Genomic DNA, 21323 nt, shown 5'->3' on the forward strand with positions numbered 1-21323 from the left:
TCGGCCAACAAAATTTAATTTAACCAGAAAATAATCGCTTATTTAAGTACGAAATATGAAATATTTAAATATACACAGTGATTCACTAAGCGCACTCCTCGATATCTCGATAGAAATCAGGAGGTCACGGACTAAAGTTGTAACGGCTGTTTTAGGACCATACACTCAAATTATTTTCACCTATACTGTTTTCAGTATGTAATACACAAGTTGGTTTTTTCAATTAGAATACCCTATATATTTTTATATGTTCTGACTGACTTCCCCTATATGAAACAATTTATTATCTCTGTATTGGTTCATCTGTACTGTTAGACAATAAGCTTAATACATTGTTTTTTTTTATTTTTTCAAACTGTTCCAAAAACAATTCCAAAATAAACGAAGGGATCCCCGTAATCCTTCAAACAACTTCAAAAACAAAACACAAGAGATCCCGAGATTCTCCTAAATTACTTCAAAAACAAAACGAAATTCCCGAGATTCTTACAAGTTACTTCAAAAACAAGACAAAGAATCCCAGAGATTCTTTCAAACTACTTCAAAAACCGAAAATCTGTCAAACTGCTTTAAAAAACACACAAAGTGTTTCCGAGATTTCTTCAAATTACTTCAAAAATAACACAAGGGATCTCCGAGATTCTTTTAAACCACTTCAAAAACAAAACAAAAAGAGTCCCCGAGATTTTTTCAAATTACTTCAAAACCAAGACGAGATTTCCGAGATTCTTTCAAACTACTTCAAAAACAGAACTCATTTTTTTCCTATTACTTCAAAAAAAAGACAAAGAATACCCGAGATTCTTTCAAACTACTTTGATATTAAAACACAAAGGGTTTCCGAGACTCTTTCGAACTACTTCAAAAAGAAAACATAAGGGGTTCCCAAGATTGTTTCAAATTACTTCAAAAATAAGACTAAGAATCCCAAGATTGTCTCAAATTACTTCAAAAACAAAATGAGATCCCCGAGATTCTTACAAGTTATTTCAAAAACAAGACAAAGAATCTGCAAAATTCTTTCAAACTACTTCAAGAACCAAACACAAGGGGTCCCCGACAATCTGTCAAAATACTAAATAAAGACAAGGAATCTTCGAGATTCCTTCAAACTACTTCAAAAGCAAAACATAAGGGGTTCCGAAGATTGTTTCGAATTATGCACTTCAAAAACCAAACGAGATCCCCAAGATTATTACAAGTTACTTCAAAAACAAGACAAATAATCCCAGAGATTCTTTCAAACTACTTCAAAAACCAAAAAGGGGTTCCCCGAAAATCTGTCAAACTTTTTTAAACAAAACACAAGGCGTTCCCGAGATTCTTTCAAACTACTTGAAAAAGAAAAGAAAAGGGATTCCGAAATTCTATCAAATTACTTGAAAAATAAAACAAAAGGGATTGCGAGATTCTTTCAAATTACTTTAAAAACAAGACGAAGAATACCTGACATTCTTTCAAACTACTTCACAAATCAAACACAAAGGGTTTCTCTCAAACTACTTCAAAAACAATATACAAGGGGTTCCAGAAATTGTTTCAAATTACTTCAAAAACAAGGCGAGATCCAGGAGGTTTTTACAAGTTACTTCAAAAACAAGACAAAGAATCCCCGAGATTCTTTCAAACTACTTCAAAAACCAAACACAAGAGGTCCCCGAAAATCTGTTAAACTACTTAAAAAAATATCTAAAAGGGTGTTCGAGATTTCTTCAAGTTACTTCAAAAATAACGCAAGGGATCTCCGAGATTTTTTTAAACAAAAAGAAACCCCGAGATTCTTTCGAATTATTTCAAAAACAAGACAAGGGATCCCTGAGATTTTTTCAAACTACTTGAAGAACCAAACGAAAGGTCCCCGATAATCTGTGAAAGTACTTAAAAAAAATCTCAAGGGATTTCCGAGATTCTTTCAAATTATTTCAAAAATAAAACAAGGAATCCCCTACATTCTTGTAAATTACTTCAAAAACAAGACAAAGAATCCCAGAGATTCTTTCAAACTACTTCAAAAACCAAACACAAGAGGTCTCCTAAAATCTGTCAAATTACTTAAAAAAAATCTCATGGGATTTCCGAGATTTCTTCAAGTTACTTCAAAAATAACTCAAGGCATCTCCGAGATTTTTTTAAACAAAAAGTAACCCCGAGATTCTTTCGAATTACTTCAAAAACAAGACAAGGGATCCCTGAGATTTCTTCAAACTACTTGAAGAACCAAACGAAAGGTCCTCGACAATCTGTGAAACTACTTAAAAAAAATCTCAAGGAATTTCCGAGATTCTTTCAAATTATTTCAAAAATAAAACAAAAAACCCCCTACATTCTTTTAAATTACTTCAAAAACAAGACAAAGAATCCCCGAGATTCTTTCAAACTACTTCAAAAACCAAACACAAGAGGTCCCCGAAAATCTGTTAAACTACTTAAAAAAAAATCTCAAGGGTTTTTCGAGATTCTTTCAAATTATTTCAAAAATAAAACTAGGATTCCTCTACATTATTTTAAATTACTCCAAAAACAAGACAAAGAATCCCCGAGATTCTTTCAAACTAATTCAAAAACCAAACACAAGAGGTCCCCGAAAATCTGTTAAACTACTTAAAAAAATATCTAAAAGGGTGTTCGAGATTTCTTCAAGTTATTTCAAAAATAACGCAAGGGATCTCCGAGATTTTTTTAAACAAAAAGAAACCCCGAGATTCTTTCGAATTATTTCAAAAACAAGACAAGGGATCCCTGAGATTTTTTCAAACTACTTGAAGAACCAAACGAAAGGTCCTCGACAATCTGTGAAACTACTTAAAAAAAATCTCAAGGGTTTTCCGAGATTCTTTCAAATTCTTTCAAAAATAAAACAAAGAGTCCCGATTCTTTTAAATTACTTCAAAAACAAGACAGAGAATCCCCGAGATTCTTTCAAACTACTTCAAAAACCAAACACAAGAGGTTCCCGAAAATCTGTTAAACTACTTAAAAACATATCTCAAGGGGTTTCCGAGATTTCTTCAAGTTATTTCAAAAATAACGCAAGGGATCTCCGAGATTTTTTTAAACAAAAAGAGACCTCGAGATTCTTTCAAATTACTTCAAAAACAAGACAAGGGATCCCTGAGATTTCTTCAAACTACTTGAAGATCCAAACGAAAGGTCCCCGACAATCTGTGAAACTACTTAAGAAAAATTTCAAGGGATTTCCGAGATTCTTTCAAATTATTTGAAAAATAAAACAAGCAATCCCCTACATTCTTTTAAATTACTTCAAAAACAAGACAAAGAATCCCAGAGATTCTTTCAAACTAATTCAAAAACCAAACACAAGAGGTCCCCGAAAATCTGTTAAACTACTTAAAAAAATATCTCAAGGGGTTTACGAGATTTCTTCAAGTTATTTCAAAAATACCGCAAGGGATCTCCGAGATTTTTTTAAACAAATAGAGACCTCGAGATACTTTCAAATTACTTCAAAAACAAGACAAGGGATCCCTGAGATTTCTTCAAACTACTTGAAGAACCAAACTCAAGGGGCTCCCGATTTTTTTTTAAATTACTTCAAACAAGAAGACAAGAACACCCGAGATCCTTTCAAACTACTTCAAAATTAAAGCACCAAGGGATCCCGAGATTCTTTCAAAGGACTTCAAAAACAAAATACAAAGGCTTCCCGAGATTGTTTCTAATTACTTCAAAAACAAGACAAGGGATCCCCGAGATTCTTTAAACTACTTCAAAATTAAAACACATGAACTCCCCGAGATTCTTTCAAACTATTTCAAAAACAAAACACAAGGGATTTCTGATATTCTTTCAAATTACTTCAAAAATAAGACAAGGAATCCCCAACCACTTCAAAAACAAAACATAAGGGTTTCCGAAGATTGTTTCGAATTATGTACTTCAAAAACCAAACGAAATTCCCGAGATTCTTTCAAATAACTTCAAAAACAAGACGAGATCCCCGAGATTCTTTCAAAAACGGCAACGGATCCCTGAAATTCTATAAAAGTTCTTCAAAAACAAAACACAAAGAGGTTATTGAGATTTTTTGATATTAATTTGTTAGTAAATATAACAGTAAGATATTTCCAAAAAAAAACTCAACAAAGTCGATATCAAAAAAGTTTACTTAAAGATAAACTTGCATATGTAAAAAAAAATGCAGTTATCGTGTTTTTACACAAAATGTAAATATATTGATAAGTGTAAGTTCAAAAAACTTCGTTATTGTTTTTTTTTAATAGGAAATAAAAATATAGAAAAAATATAATAAAAAAAATAAATCAATAAAAACTAAGAACAATTATTTTTGCCACCAAATTCCCACATTATTATATTCAGACACTTATTTTTGATATAGTGGGGACTTTTAATACGTTTCTTATCTACAGACGACAACTACGATATATAATGGCATGACTAAAACTCGAATTGCCAGCCTACGATAACAATACTAATTACAGTGACTTATACAGGTGGTCCTAAGGTAAGGTACCAATAAAACTTGTACGTCAAGACAGTTACAAAAATGAAAAACGGCTCCACATGAGCACTCAGCTCCAAATTATAAAATAAAAAAACAACATAAAATAATTACACTTAAAAAAGTACGATGTCTCCACAATAAAACGATTATTGTAATCAGTACGACAGTACTTAACATTAGGATAAGCAGACTTGTTCGATATAACGGGGGACACTGTACATGGTAGGGAACTAGGGACCACCTTATATTCGTAATGTCATATACATACTCGTAATTATTCAAAGCTGTTTATGTTTAAAACGCAAACAACACAGTTTGGAAAGGGTTTCGCGAGTGTTAACTACCACAGTTTAAACGGCAATGGACAGTACGTATACATTTTTTATTTAATTCGTTTGCATAAAATTGTTTCTATTTTTTTTTTTTTGTTAAATACATATGTCTGCAGTCACAGAATTTTGCCAGTTGGTGCTACTGCAAACACCACTTCAGCCTGTTATCATCGTCGCTTTCTATCTTTTATTCGTTTTGAAACTGGGACCAATCTGGATGAAAAACCGACAGCAATTTGAAATTAAAAAACTCCTCATCGTATATAACTGTCTCCAAGTATTTTTCAACGCACATATGTTTATTACAGTGAGTTGAAAATAACCAAGTTAACTTTGTTTGACAAAAATTTTAGATGATGTGTGTTTTACCCAAACTAAATATTTTGTGTGGACCCATCCAGGATTCAGAACTTGAACTGCATTCCACTTTGTCAAACGTCTGTCACAAGTACGCTGCTCTTAAATTGTTCGATTTGTTAGACACGGTATAAGTCAGTATAATTTTGACGATTTAAAAACTAACGATTCATTTTTCTAGGCATTTTTCATTCTGCGGAAAAGCTACAGACAGATATCTTTTTTACATGTTTACCATCATACGAGTATATTCGTGATGGGTTGGGTAAATATTAGATACATTTTAGTGAACAAAGAGTACCCAATGGGTCCGATTATCTTCTTTGGTGCCTGGAATACTTTAGTACATTCCGTGATGTACACATACTACTTGCTCAGTATTAACAAAAAATATGTTGGACAGTTATGGTGGAAAAAGTGCCTCACTTTGCTGCAACTTGTAAGAAAAACGTTACATTGTCGCCCGAAATACATATACAGGATTTCAGATTCAACATTGCTGCATGGTTTTTATGCACATCGTCGACGTACCTAACTATAAATGCCCAATTCCTAAGCAGTTACATTTATGGAGTCTATTTAATTTCATCTTAATGGTGTATCTTTTTTCCAAATTTTATGTAGATGCTTATTGCCGTAAAAAGGAAAATTTGGACAAAAACGTCGTTTCAGAAAAGTTGGCGACACCTCATGTACATTTAGAATAATAAGAAAAATGTGATGCTTAGAAATCCTCATAAACTATTCAAAATATTGCTGTTGTTTGTTATGCTGTAACGCCACTTAAATTTTCAAAGTTAGTGAGTAGTGCGGAGAGCCGCAATTCTGCTCAACCCGTGACGCCTTGTAGTTGTAGTGTGATTTAGTGCTACTGATAAGTTTAAAAATTAACAAATCGTGTTAATTAACCACAGCACTTTTAATATTTATCGGAACTATGAAAAATCAATCTGGCACGCAAAACCTGACTGCACCTGCCCGGATTTTACAAATTTACAAATATGTAACCATACTAAGTCAGTTCTACAGAGCTTAAAATAAGTAATAATAATAATACCGCGCTCATTTCGCTCCGAATTAGTACCACTGACCTAAAATGCGCCCGAAGTGCATAAAAATTGCCCACAATTATAGAAAAAGCCATCGGAGCGAAACCGCAGCATAAATCATAACGCATCTGATTAAACAACTTTCTTAGTCTTAGAACGAAATAATTAAAACGCGTTATATTTGCTTTCACCGGTGGTACTGCAATTCGTGTGTACGTTGTTCAGTGACTGCTAAATTTCTTCGTATGTTAAACCGTCGACAATAATTCATACATGGTCATTAACAATGAAGAAAGTGATCTTCGTCGGTGAACAAGCTAATTGTTTCCTTACCACATCCTCTAATCAAATCAATTTCCCACGTTCCGGATTCGCCGTCAATGTCAATATTTATGCTAATTAACGAAATTCTTCGCGTATTCGGGTTAGATTGGTACAATTAATGCGCCGGATTTGGCGGAATTCCGGAGTTTTGCAGCGATTAGAGAATGCAACTGTAATTTGTCTTTGATGAGGGGAAAAGTTGGAGAAATTTTTTAACTTATCACTATCTACGAAACTTCCGCACGTGTGTGGGTACTTGGCGAGATATATCTGCAGTGCAAATAACGTAATTAAGTTCCTGGTTATCATTGCAACACATAGATTAGTAAATAGACAAAAGTGTAACAAACAAAATTATTATCCTACTGTGGTATTATATTGTCGTTCTAATTTTTAAGTAGGTGGATTATTATGCATTATGTATTTGTGAAACAATTCATTTCGGTCGTTTCGCAAATGTGGGTATTATTTAATTCTTTAATTGTTTCAATGACTCGTCCATAAACAAGGATAACGTGATGTTTAAATTAGTGCATCAGGTATAAATCATCTTGTAAATAACCTGTGTCACAAGTTGCTCCAGAAGCTGTTATTTAGTTAATTTAATCGTAACACTAGACATTTAAATTTGGCGCCCGAACTACTCGATTTGATTCGTTTGAGTGAAACTGTGACGTTAGACCAATTAATAAACTACTGTGCACATTTAATTTTATCATAGAAAAAAGGAACAAACAAAGTAATAAGATTTTTAATAATGATAATAACTGTTGGAAAGGTAGTTAATAGTTACTTGAAAGTTTTATTAGTAAATTAATTTGAATTGTTATCTCAATTATATGCATTTGTAGATATGTGTATTTTTATGCCGGCGCATAACAGATTAAGCTGCTCTCCAATGTATTCTAAGTACGAAATGACCTTATTTCTTATCAACTTGTAACTTGATAAGAACTTAACAGTGCTAGTACATTAACTTACCATTTATAGGCTTAAATAAGAATTTGATAAAATTTCTTTACGACGTGTGGACGGCAGCACACTGATTACTGGTGAATATTTGGTTGCCTACATCACATTTTAAAAAATTGTAATAATTGTTTATTAATTGGTCTGTCTAGTCGGAAATTTCATCAGGGTCATGAATTTGACCCCATTTTCGTGATATCTCCTCAAATAACGGAGAAAACTTATCTTTTTCCCGACGCATCCACCATTTGTACATATTGTTTGTATGCAACCAACTATACACACAATTTAATAGTTTAATAATAATCATTTCAATCATTTCATATTTATTAATATATTTATAATCGTGACAAGTTACTTCTTTTGATGGACAGATTTCCTCTGCAACTTCGTAGGAAATTTTGGTTTTCCTGCCTTTTTCTTCATTTGTCTGGGACTGACACTCTGCTCACCCAAAACAACAGTATTGCTGGGTTGAGGACGTGCCGTTCTAAAAATGTTCAAATCAATCTTATTCAAAGGGATATTAGACAACTCTTCATCCACCGTCTGTTCATTCGCCTTCCTCACATCTTCAATTTTCTTGTGAAGCGGTAAAACTGCAGGTGCCAATAACCTAAAAACCATCTAAAAAAAAATCAAAACTAACTTATTAAAACAAATGACCTCGCTCCACTCCGGTATACCATCCCCAGTAAAAGAAAACTGCCAAAACGGTATCCCCAGATGGTGTACACACATCTTCAAATAAGTAGTAAAATCGTCAGCTAAAAAATAGAACTTCATTGCTGCGTTATGCATCCAAATGGTGGGTAAATAGCGATGATTGATATAAACTAAAGTGACCTAAAAATCAATTGATACTTTTTTTGATCGAAAATTTACTAATTCAAATTACCCGTCCAACGTCACTCAAATTCACCAGTTCAAAAACCTTGCTATCTGCCCCCAGTTTGAGCTCGTATCGTTCGCCGTCTACATTCACCCCCGGATCCGGCTTTATTTCGTACCCATATATCTGAGTTAAGTCGTTTAGACTGTTGACTTCTATTTTTCCGACCACTTTGTCCTCGTCGGAACCCGATTCTAAGCACCATTATTACCGTGATTAATACTCATTTGAAAACTTACCGCGGTAGAAAAAATTATACGTGTATAACAACCCATTACTGGAGGCATAGAAAGAACGCAGGTCTTCCGGCAACAAAACCCCGTGCTTTTGTTCCCAGGCGCAGATGTTGTTGTGCTGGACGGGAGAAAAGCGCTCTAGGGACAAGTCGGACACGCTGGGTAGTTTTTCTGGAAGAGCGAAAGCTAGGTTTGATGATAAATGGGGATGATTTACCTAGAGCTTTGGGTAGACCGATGAGGAGGTTTTCGTAGAACGAGTCTTCGGAGACTTTGTCAACAATGAATTCCATTTTGGATGGTTTTAGTCAGATTTGGTGAATATAAACGTCATTCCAGAGGTAACCAAGGTTGTATTGAACAAACTTGTGAATGTTTACTTAACTTATCAGAAGACTGTTAGATGGAAGCACTCTCTCTTAGTTTCGCTGAAGTGAAGTTTGAAAATCGAGTCGGCTCAAAATTTCGATAAAAATGTCACCTGTTGTCAGATTGCCGGGTGTTTTGGGGCGAATTGGAAAGAAACAACTGGAATTGGCATCGCTGAGGTCAGTTGAGAGTGTTTTTAATAAGTATTATCTAAGATTTGTTGTTGGTAGGGTTGGTTCAGCTTTGGCTTATGGTACGACTACAGGTTTGATAGTACTGTATGCTTTTGAATGGAAGGACGTTCTGCAATACGTGCCATATTACAATGGAAAGTACCAAGAATAACAAATTGTTCTGTTTTTGTAGTTTAAGGAAAATATATTTATGGAAATATGTGGTGGTTGATTATTTTGAGTTATGTGGGTCGATCAATTTTGGTTGACAGGTCAGGTGCTACACTCTAAAATAAACATTTGCACTTCACGTTTACGAAAATTTGGGTAATAAATCATGTGTAATGAATCAGGTGTAAACATTTTTAGATTTCTTTGTTTATATGTCTATATGTTTGTATTATTTTTATTTAATTATGTCTTTATTGATTCTCAGTTGTTTTTTCATTAATGTTTCCTGTTTCGTTTGTTGCTTTCATATTCCAACCAAAATCAAAACATGTTTACAAAATAAGGTCTAAAATAAATATTAACTACGCTGTTATCTTAAATTTGCAATAGGTGTATGACATTTGATGATTTACATACTCATTACTACATACGATATGTGGATTGCATAATGAATAAACCAGAATGATAAATAAATATTTCTTCCACTTGTTTTTAAATTTCTTATCAATTTGCCACCGAAAATTTATACTGATGACTTTTTCGGACGTTTTTATGGTTCATGGTGGTGGCTTGAACCTTATGTCCCTCATGGTAGATTTTGGGCATATCGTAGAAGATCAATATTGAGTACTTAAGCATCACGTACAGCTGATAGGTGGTACCCGATTGCAAAGAAAACCCATCACTTCCTGGTACTCACACAGTACAAAAACCTACCTTTGTGGGAAGCCGAACCAGAATTGGTCATGGTGGAGCTAGAAGTTGTAGCTCTCATCATGAACACCAAATGCCTTCTGGTAAAACTGATAGTACGAAGTTCCTTCAAGGGCAGAATTTGTAGGTAGCCTCAAACTACAACGAAATTCACATTTTACCCTATAAAATTTTATTGACAATAACGGGACGGACAGTAGTTATATATACATTTGGTAAGAAACATTTATGGCTCACACCAGTTCTCTCCAATTTGTCGGAGAAGATTTAGCAGGTAGTTGTTCCCATAAAATAATGGTCACTTTCGTTCGTGAGTAACGATGGTCCGGACATGAATTATTTTGCTTTCTAACATCTTTCGACCAATAGTTCCGTATAAAAAATTTCATCACTTTTTCAAATAAAATACTCTTAAAAAGAAAACGATATTGTCGTTGAGTGACATGTAACTGGCATAATAATAAAAACGTGCCATTTTTGTTAAGTGATATTTTTTCATAAATGTCGCAAAATTATTAAATTTGTCTAATCATCCCCACCAATAATGTGATGACGTCACTTCAAATTTATGCATAGTAAATGGGTTTTAAATTGTATACAGTAACATAGTCCTACACATGTAGTTTATGACTCCGTTTTTACCCGAAACGTCCAGATTTTTGGAAAAAAAAATCAAAATTATAAAACAATATTTTGCAATTTAATTTTGAATTTGCAAAATCGAATACTTTGAAATCTTGCAGATGTTTTAAAATCATGATAAACATGATACATTTTTAATTAAAATATATTTGCTTATCCCCTCTAAAAAATTTATAACGTCACCTCAAAATTTTGCAGAATAAATCCTATCTTAAATGTATAAAATATGATGAGTTTTATACTTGTGACTTATCACTGCATTAATATTTTTTAGATTTGGTTATACACGGTGTCTCAAAAAAGTTAATGACTGATTCAATTTATTTTATTGAAGAAATCAAGAATAGCAAAACTGAATACTTTGAAATATTGTAGATGTTTTGAAGTTTTTGTAAGCATGGTAACTTTTTCGAAAATTTGATTAATCAAATATGCGCAAAATCAAAAATCGGAAAAACTGAAATTTACTAATGCAAAAAACAGAAAATCGAAAAATACAAATCGTAAAAATCGAAAATGTAAAAATGGCTAATCAAAAAATCGAAAATTCAATGAATCAAATACCTAGGTCGATCGAAAAGTGGAAATTCACAAACCTCAAAAATCGAAAAATCGAAAATTGAAAAACGGGAAAACCAAAAAATCGAAAAGTCGAAAATTTGTAATATTGAAAATTAAAAAAAACAAAAACAAAAATAAAAAAAGTCGGAAATTAAAATAATCAAAATATATAAAGTAAAAAAAATTGCGAAGCCTAAAAACTGAAAAAGCAAAAAATTGGAAAAACAAAAATTCGAAAAATCTAAAATCGAAAATCTGAATAAGGAAACTTGGAAATTCTGAAAATTGGAAAATCGAAAACCAAAAAATCGGAAAGTAACAAAATTGAAGTCGTAACAGTTGAGAATGGTAAAATTGAAAAACCGAAAATTCTAAAAATCGACAATGGACAAATTGAAAATCGCAAAATTTAAATTGAAAAATTGAACATAGAAAAATCGATGAATTGAAAAATCGAAAATTCAACTACTCAAATTTTCTAAAAATCGAAAAATCATAAAACTGAAAAATCCAAAGTCTGAAAACTGAAAATCGAAAATTCTGAAAAGCGGAAAATAGAATAACGAAAAATTTAAAAGAAAGAAAATTGAAGTCTAAAAACCGAAGAATGGAAAAATTAAAAATCAAAAATTCGAAAAATGAAAACCGAAAAATTCAAAGATTTAAAAAGAAAATCGAAAAATCAAAAATCTGAAAATTGAAACTCGAAAATTTGGAAAATCGAAAAGTAAAAAAATTGAAGTCTAAAAGCTGAAAAATGGAAAACTGAACAATCGAAATATCGAAAATCGAAAAGCCGAAAAATCGAAAATTTGATAAATCAGATATGCGAAAAACAGAAAATCTGAAAATACAAAACTGGAAAATCAAAAATCTAAAAATGGAAAAACCGAAAATCGAAAATTCAATGAATCTAATACGTAGGTCGATCGAAAAACCGGAAATTCACAAATCTGAAAAATCGAAAATTTGCAAGATTGAAAAACCGAGAATTGAAAAATCAAAAACCGAAAAATGGAAAAATCAAAAATCGAAAAATTCGAAAACCGAAAATTCGAAAATTCATAATATTGAAAACTCTAAAAGTCGACAAATCAAAAATTAAAAAACTGGAAAAAAATAATAGAAAAATCGAAAAGTAAACAAATTGCAAAGCCTAAAAACTGAAACAAACAGAAAAATCGAAAAACCACAAAAGCGGAAAAACGAAAATCGAAAAATCGCAAATCGAAAAATCGTAAAATCAGAAAATGGAAAATCGAATAATCGAAAGTTGAAAAATCGAAGGTCGAAAAATAAAACAACTGAAAAATCGAAAAATTTTATGATTAATGGAAAATCGAAAAATCAAGAATAGAATAATTAAAAAACCGGAAAATTGAAAAATCGGAAATCGTAGAATTAAAAACGTAAAAACGAGAATTCAAAAATCAAAAAAAAAAATCGGAAATTAAAATATAATCGAAAAATGCAAAAAAAAATGCAAAGTCTAAAAACTGACGAACAGAAAAATCAAAAAATCTAAAAATGTAAAGACGAAAAGTCGAAAATTGAAAGAATGGCAAATTAAAAAATCGAAACATCGAAAAATCAAAAAAACGAAAAATTAAAAAAGCGAAAAACGAAAAAACTGAAAACTCGAAAAATCAAAACACCGCAAATTTGAAAAATCAGAAAATTAGAAAGTAATAAAATCGAAAAGTTGATAGAAAAATGGAAACTGAAAAATCTAATTCGATGAAACTGTTGGTCGAAAAAACTCATCATATCAAATTTTACGATGACGTCACGCATTTTTTGGCGAAGATAAGCAAATACATTTTTATCGTGGCTTTGAAAGTATTCTTCGACTTTCGTTCCATTTCAAAATTTACTCTTTGTATATTTCAGTGGTCACAAGGAGTTCACAAACTATGCTGAAGTATGCAAAGATTAAATTTGTCACCGAAAAAATGTCGGAAGTAATAAATTATCCTATCGGCCGAAGAACGTTCGGTCCGGTGTTACACCTCGACCCAAGAGAGACCGCAGTAAAGGATAACAAATGGAACGGATAAAATAAAGCGTCAAATACGATTGAGAAACTTTAAACCAAAATTAAGAAGTTTATAAACTGAACATTTTTTTTGCTTTTTGAATGTGAATTTTATAACTATGGTCGGCACAATTAGACTTAATATTAGTGTGATTTTGAGCATATTCTCGATGTTATTAGAGCAGGACAGGTTTTTTTTTCTAACTAATTGACAAGATTTCAAAGTATTCAGTTTTGCAATTCTTGATTTCTTCAATAAAATAAATTGACTCAGTCATTATTTTTTTTTGAGACACCCTGTATGTATAAACAAATTCAAAAAAATTAATGGAATGGTAAATCACAAGTATAGACTCATCATATTCTGAACATTTTAGATAGGGTATTTATAAAATTAAAACTAATTCAGAGTAAGTATTTATAAAATTAAAACTAATTTAGGGTAAGAATTTGGTCAACACGTAAATTTCGTTGTAGTTTGAGCCTACCTACAAATTCTGCCCTTGGACGATTTGGACCGCCTCCTTCGGTGACGACCGGCAAAAATGATCCACCCATAGGCTCAAAACATTTGCGTGCGATTGTACATCTGTTTGTAAAACTGGGCTTCTTGAATAACCTCGGTACTATTGAAGTGTTATGAACAGACTGAAGGAAGCGAGAAATAGTAGGTATCAGGGCGATGAATAAGAGCGACGAGGAAGGAATAGAAGAACAAGTCTTCATTGACATGGTGCCTACCCAAATCGCCGTCTGGTAGTTCGATAATCATGAGCGTAGTAGAAGATCTTGTAAAGAACAATAGGTTGCTTCAGGTGTTCTCCATTGAAGACGCAGAAGATTTCACCACGGTGATTGCCAGTACTTGATGCGCACACTTCAGGTTTCTAGGTTTAACTCATGGTCAAAAATGTTCAACAAAAAATTGTAACTCTCGACATATCAGTTGTAATTTAACATTTTTAAGCGTGAGAATACAGCTGGTAACTTTTGAATTTTTGAATTTTATGTTTTCGTCTGTCTGTCTGCCGTCTGTCCGTGCCAATGTCGACTTTTATTAGGCAGATAATCTTCCAAAGAAATATATTAATATACATATGTTAAGAATATTGTGTACAGTCCACAGCAGTCTCATCTTAACAAAAGAACTAGCCCCGCCCACCCACCCGTTGTTTTCATAGACGGTATGTCATTTACTAAAAACAGTCCTATCCTGGCAATTACTAGCCCCTCCCACCCACCCTGTTCTTATTTTTACGATTTTATTTCTGTCCAGCATAAGATCCACCTTTAATTTAAACTAGATAAAATGAATCGGTGAAATGAAAGCGGGTGGGTGGGCGGGGTTAAGTTTATCTTTTTGCTACATAGTTCTTTATAAAATAGCCCACGATTTATTTTCCTAGAGGGTATGTCATTTACTAAGTACAGTAATATCTTGGCGAGTACTAGCCCCGCCCACCCACCCTGTTCTAATTCTAAGGATTTTAATTCTGTTCAGTATAAGATCCACCTTTAATTCAAAACGGATAAAATGAATCGCTAAAATGAAAGCGGGTAGGTGGGCGGGGTTAATTATATGTTCTTTTCTAGAGCGGGGATGAGAAGAAATAGAATGTGGAAGAAAAAAAATAGAAAATGGGTGGGTGGGCGGGGCTAAGTTTAACTTTTTCCTACAGAGTCTTTTATAAAATAGTAATAGCCCCGCCCACCTATCCTTTATTTTCTTAGAGGGTATGTCATTTACCAAGAACAGTCATATCCTGGCAAGTACTAGCCCCGGCCACCCACCCTGTTCTTATTCTTACGATTTTATTTCTGTCCAGTATAAGATCCAGCTTTAATTCAAACTAGATAAAATGAATCGGTAAAATAAAAGCGGGTGGGTGGGCGGGGCTAAGTTTATATATAACGCTGTGACTGCTTTTCTTTTGTGCTGTGACTAGAATTATATATGTTGATGACGTCATCACACATTTTTTATTGGTCAAATTAAGAACGAGTCACCCTATTTCCTCGAAAATGTGAACAATACGCACCTCTTGATATAATGATAAAATAAGAATTATAATTCAGAACATTTTGTTCGATTGTGGTTTAATTAAATTTTAGTCCTGTTTTGAGAAGACAAACTCATTCAAATTAAAATAATTTCGACGTGACACTTGAACGTCTGATTGCTATTACCTAGTGCTGAAGGACACGATGTGTTATTTATGCCTCTGATTTCTACTTTACAGTAGTTATCACAATACCATTTTTTTACAAAGCTTTTACAAAAATTTTACAATTTAAAAAAAAATTGGATTTGTCGGTTGGTTATTTGCTTTCAATACATTTCATATTGTCTGTATATCTGCGGACGACACTCATGTAATTTGCATTTACACCACTGGTTTTTACTACGTAATAAAGGTTATCAGAAAACACAGGGGTCCCAACTGTCCTTTTTAAAGGAGGCGAAACCTTTTCATGTTTTAAGTTTTTTGTTGTCGAAATAAGTCTACACATACTAAAAAACAAAGCAAAATGTAGCCCCGCCCACCCGCCCTGTCTCAATTGTGATGATTTTTTTTCATTCGTCGTGAGCCATAAAGGCGGAGCTTAACTGCAAAATCCTCATTTCTCTACGAGAAATTAAAAGCATGTTTTTGAGTATCGTGTTGTTCAAAGAATGCTATGTATAGTAGGAACAAAATAAACCCAAATAGTAGGCCCCACCCATACCCACCCCGATCTCAATTTTGAGTTGTGATGAATTTTTCATTCGTTGTCAGATCGACGGGCGGGGCTTAATTGCAAGATACTCGTAGGGGGATTTTTAAGTATTAATGTATTTTTAGGAGGGCTTAGGCAGTATTAGTAATAATTTGACTATTTATATTTTTAATAAAAAATTGTTTTGTTTATTATTTTGTGTTTTTAAACTACATTGCTAATTAAGAATTAAAACTTACCCAAGATTATTATGAAGGTCGAACTTTCAAATTGTTATGTACATAGAACTAATATCACTATATTAATACTACATAATTGGTTACCTATCTATCAGGCAGCAACATCAACATATTGAAATCTCCGAAACTACCGGACCGATTGATACAATACTAACTAAGATAAAACTATTATCCATTCACTAAACATAAATGATATAAGAATAAAAGAGAGTTGGTATAATAAAAAAATCCCCTATATTTTAAAACAGACAACTAATAAGTCATTTAAATGTCAATTTAAATATTGTCATCATATTATAGTCAATTCACCGCGATGGAATGCAAACGAATTTTTTTTTTAAGCCAATTGTCAATTATTGGATAGCAAGACAAGAACTCTCGCCTCTTTGTACTCTTTGTACCGCGTAATCTGTAATGACTGAGTCTTTTGGCAAACCTGGACTTTTAGTTGAAATTCGTGTCGTTTTTTGTATAATTTCCGGTTGCCAGTTGTCAAGTTTGACAGATTGTTGACATTTTTAATTTGCGAAATGTTTTCAAAACATAACCTAAATTTATCGCATGTTACGATTGACATATCTGTCACACAATTTTTTCCGTTATGCCAAAACAAGCGCAAGAAAAGTTCACATTTTTGTTTAAAAAGTACTGCCAACAGACTCAGTAATGTCTGATCACGCGGTAGAATATATGTTTGTTCATTACCTATTATGTTATTTATTTAGAAATACTGAAGAAAAAGTAAGGAGATCTAAAAAATTTAAAAAATGCAAAACTGAAGAAATCCAATAATCCAAAAAATAAAAAAAATCTAAAAAAAAGCAAAGCCCAAGAAATACAATAATCCAAAAAATCGAAAATATCCAAAAAAAATCAAAAAAACTAGAAAATCCAAAAAGTACAATACATCAAAGAAAGCCAAAACATCTAATAATTCAAAAAATTAAAAAAAAAATGGAAAACCAAACATCCAGTAATCAAAAAAATCTAAAATATCAAAAAAATCAAAGAATTTTAAAAAAATCAAAAATTCTAAATAATTCGAACAATCGACAAAATCAAATAAACCCAAGAATCTCAAGAAATCCAATAATTCCAAAAAATGCAAAACCCTGAAATCCGGTGATCCAAAAAAATCGAAAATATCCAAAAAAGTCAAAGAATTTAACAAATTTTTACTATGTAATAAAGGTTCTCAGAAAACACAAATTTTCTATCATTTTTCAAAGATGCGGAATTTGTTGGATTGTACTTCAAGGACGAAGGAAGTTCTGTCGAAGTAACCTTGGACCAATTTTTTAAGAATGTGAAACCGTTTCGGAGTCCCCAAATGTCTTTTTTTAAGAATGTAGGACCTTGGGGGTCTCAACTGTCCTTTTTTAAAGAAGGCGAAACCTTCTCATGTTTTAAGATTTTTGTTGTCGAAATAAGTCTACGCATACTAAGAAAAAAAGCAAAATATAGCCCCGCCCACCCGCCCTGTCTCAATTGTGATGATTTTTTTTATTCGTCGTGAGCCATAAAGGCGGAGCTTAACTGCAAAATCCTCATTTCTCTACGAGAAATTAAAAACATGTTTTTGAGTATCGTGTTGTTGAAAGAATACTATGTATATTAAGAACAAAATAAAGCCAAAGAGTAGGCCCCACCCATACCCGTGATGAATTTTTCATTCGTTGTCAGATCGAAGGGCGGGGCTTAATTGCAAGATCCATATTTATCTATAAGAATTTACCATTTTAAACATGTTTTTTTTAAGTTTCTTGTTCTGAAAAGACGACTACGTATATTATGGCAAAATACAAAATATAAAAATTACAATTTTTTGAAAAAACTGGATTTGTCGGTCTTTTCCATTGTTTATTTGCTTTGAATACATTTGATATTATCTGTATATCAGCGGACGACACTTTCATGTAATTTGTAGTTATTTACACCACTGGTTTTTACTATGTAATAAAGGTTATCAGAAAACACAAATTTTCTATAATTTTTCAAAGAAGAGGAATTTGTTGGATTGTACTTCAAGGGCGAGGGAAGTTTTGTCGAAGTAACCTTGGACCAATTTTTTAAGAATGTGAAACCGTCTCGGGGTCCTCAAATTTCTTTTTTTAAGAATGTAAAACCTCGGGGGTCCCAACTGTCATTTTTTGAAGAAGGCGAAACCTTCTCATGTTTTAAGTTTTTGGTTGTCGAAATAAGTCTACACATACTAAGAAACAAAGCAAAATGTAGCCCCGCCCACCCGCCCTGTCTCAAATGTGAGGATTTTTTTTATTCGTCGTGAGTCATAAAGGCGGAGCTTAACTGCAAAATCCTCATTTCTCTACGAGATATTAAAAACATGTTTTTGAGTATCGTGTTGTTGAAAGAATACTATGTATATTAAGAACAAAATAAACCCAAAGGGTAGGCCCCACCCATACCCGTGATGAATTCTTCATTCGTTGTCAGATCGAAGGGCGGGGCTTATTGCAAGATCCATATTTATCTACAAGAATTTACCATTTGAAACATGTTTTAAGTTTCTTGTTCTAAAAAGACGACTACGTATATTAAGGCAAAATACAAAATATAAAAATTACAATTTTTTTAAAAATCTGGATCTGTCGGTCTTTTCCATTGTTTAGTTGCTTTGAAAACATCTCATATTGTCTGTATATCAACGGACGACACTTTCATGTAATTTGCATTTACACCACTGGTTTTTACTATGTAATAAAGGTTATCAGAAAACACAAATTTTCTATAATTTTTCAAAGAAGAGGAATTTGTTGGATTGTACTTCAAGGGCGAGGGAACTTTTGTCGAAGTAACCTTGGACCAATTTTTTAAGAATGTGAAACCGTCTCGGGGTCCTCAAATTTCTTTTTTTAAGAATGTAAAACCTCGGGGGTCCCAACTGTCATTTTTTGAAGAAGACGAAACCTTCTCATGTTTTAAGTTTTTGGTTGTCGAAATAAGTCTACACATACTAAGAAACAAAGCAAAATGCAGCCCCGCCCACCCGCCCTGTCTCAAATGTGATGATTTTTTTTATTCGTCGTGAGCCATAAAGGCGGAGCTTAACTGCAAAATCCTCATTTCTCTACGAGCAATTAAAAACATGTTTATGAGTATCGTGTTGTTGAAAGAATACTATGTATATTAAGAACAAAATAAACCCAAAGAGTAGGCCCTACCCATACCCGTGATGAATTTTTCATTCGTTGTCAGATCGAAGGGCGGGGCTTAATTGCAAGATCCATATTTATCTACAAGAATTTACCATTTTAAACATGTTTTAAGTTTCTTGTTCTGAAAAGACGACTATGTATATTAAGGCAAAATACAAAATATAAAAATTACATTTTTTTTAAAAAGCTGGATTTGTCGGTCTTTTCCATTGTTTATTTACTTTCAATACATTTCATATTGTCTGTATATCTGCGGACGACACTTTCATGTACTTTGCATTTACACGACTGGTTTTTACTATGTAATAAAAGTTATCAGAAAACACAAATTTTCTATAATTTTTCAAAGAAGAGGAATTTGTTGGATTGTGCTTCAAGGGCGAGGGAAGTTTTGTCGAAGTAACCTTGGACCAATTTTTTAAGAACGTGAAACCGTGTCGTGGTCCCCAAATATCTTTTTTTAAGAATGTAAAACCTCGGGGGTCACAACTGTCCTTTTTTAAAGAAGTGGAAACCTTCTCATGTTTTAAGATTTTTGTTGTCGAAATAAGTCTACGCATACTAAGAAACAAAGCAAAATGTAGCCCCGCCCACCCGCCCTGTCTCAAATGTGATGATTTTTTAATTCGTCGTGAGCCGAGGGGACGGTGCTGAAAAATCCTTAGTTCTCCACGAGAAATTAAAAACATGTTTTAGAGTATTGTGTTTTTCAAAGAATAGTATGTACACACATATATTAAGAAAAAAATAAAGCCGAAGAGTAGGCCCACCCATACTCGCCCCGATCTTAATTCTCAATTGTGATGAATTTTTTTTCGTTGTCAGATCGAAGGGTGGGGCTTAATTGCAAAATTCATATTTGTATACAAGAATTTACCATTTTAAACATGTTTTACGTTTCTTGCTCGGAAAAGACGACTACGTATATTCAGATCAAATACAAAATATAAGCCCCGCCCACCCACCCTATCTCAATTAAGATGATTTTTTTAATCGCCGAGAGCCAAAGAAGCGGAATTTAAATGCAAAATTCTTATTATTTCTCAACAAAAAATTACCATGTAAAACATGTTTTCAGTATCGTGTTATTCAAAGAATACATTGCATATTAAGAAAAAATTAAAGCCAGACATTAAGCCCCACCCATACCTGCCCTGGTTTCATTCGTTGGCAGACCTAGGGGCGGAGCCTAATTGCAAAATCCAAATTTTTTACAAAAATTTACCATTTTAAACGTGTTTTAAGTTTCTAGGAATAACAAAAATCATCACAATTGAGATGGGGTGGGTGGGTGGGGTTTAAATTTCGACTTTTTTTCTTAATTTATATAGTATTCTTTGAACAACACGATACTTAAAAACATGTTTTTAATTTCTTGTAAAGAAATAAGTATTTTGCAGTTAAGCTCCGTCCCATTGGTTCACGGCGGAAAAAAAATCATCACAATTGAGACAGGGCGGGTGGGCGGGCTTATTTTATTACTTACACAAGATTATTCAAAAAAAGTAATAATAATAAATGAAGCGACATATTTTATTATAGCCCATTCCATCTTCCGTAAATTTTGAGGATACAGTTCTGTCGCAATATAACCTTGGATCTTCCACTAATTTTTTTAACAAGTGTAAGAAAGCAGAAAATCTAATTTAAACTCGACACTGACTGACTTTCCAAAACCAGCTGGATGTAGAATCATCAATTAATCATCCTGTACAATAAAACGAGCAAATGAAAGGGATAAAAATTTCACAGTTTGAGCTCAACACCATTTCCTACCTGCAAATAACTTAATAACTTAACCCCAAAACAAACAGATCAAAGGTACTACGAGATAACGGAATCTCTCGTAAACCATTGATGACATTCGGACATTCCCATCCACG

The 21323-nt window shown here is 32.9% G+C and overlaps 2 protein-coding genes across 2 annotated transcripts; one reads left to right on the forward strand and one right to left on the reverse strand.

The window, feature by feature from the left end:
• The first annotated feature begins 4747 nt into the window (after window positions 1-4747).
• On the forward strand, window positions 4748-5925 carry LOC135132795 (very long chain fatty acid elongase 4-like). The gene is made up of 5 exons (XM_064060993.1): window positions 4748-4850; window positions 4932-5122; window positions 5169-5300; window positions 5354-5611; window positions 5661-5925. The coding sequence occupies exons 1-5, from the start codon at window positions 4844-4846 to the stop codon at window positions 5877-5879; spliced, it is 807 nt and encodes a 268-aa protein (XP_063917063.1). The 5' UTR covers window positions 4748-4843; the 3' UTR covers window positions 5880-5925.
• A 1941-nt stretch (window positions 5926-7866) lies between these two features.
• LOC135132749 (tubulin polyglutamylase complex subunit 2-like) lies at window positions 7867-9254 on the reverse strand. The gene is made up of 5 exons (XM_064060940.1): window positions 8860-9254; window positions 8646-8813; window positions 8413-8600; window positions 8181-8360; window positions 7867-8141 (listed from the first exon to the last, which is right to left on the reverse strand). Exons 1-5 carry the CDS (start codon window positions 8933-8935, stop codon window positions 7869-7871), a joined length of 885 nt encoding a protein of 294 aa, XP_063917010.1. The 5' UTR covers window positions 8936-9254; the 3' UTR covers window positions 7867-7868.
• Between the last annotated feature and the right edge of the window lie 12069 nt (window positions 9255-21323).

This window comes from Zophobas morio, unplaced genomic scaffold (assembly GCF_036711695.1).
Source record: "Zophobas morio isolate AGI-343-1 ecotype UQ-CSIRO unplaced genomic scaffold, CSIRO_AGI_Zmor_V1 ptg000021l, whole genome shotgun sequence".
NCBI classification, from domain to species: domain Eukaryota; kingdom Metazoa; phylum Arthropoda; class Insecta; order Coleoptera; family Tenebrionidae; genus Zophobas; species Zophobas morio.

Coding starts and splice junctions, on each gene's coding strand:
- LOC135132795 (XM_064060993.1), top strand. Junction 5,123..5,168: donor ACGCACATATGTTTATTACA/GTGAGTTGAAAA, acceptor CAAAAATTTTAG/ATGATGTGTGTTTTACCCAA. Junction 5,301..5,353: donor TGTTCGATTTGTTAGACACG/GTATAAGTCAGT, acceptor TCATTTTTCTAG/GCATTTTTCATTCTGCGGAA.
- LOC135132749 (XM_064060940.1), bottom strand. CDS start 8,935: ATGGAATTCATTGTTGACAAAGTCTCCGAAGACTCGTTCTACGAAAAC. Junction 8,814..8,859: donor CGGTCTACCCAAAGCTCTAG/GTAAATCATCCC, acceptor TCGCTCTTCCAG/AAAAACTACCCAGCGTGTCC. Junction 8,142..8,180: donor GTATACCGGAGTGGAGCGAG/GTCATTTGTTTT, acceptor ATTTTTTTTTAG/ATGGTTTTTAGGTTATTGGC.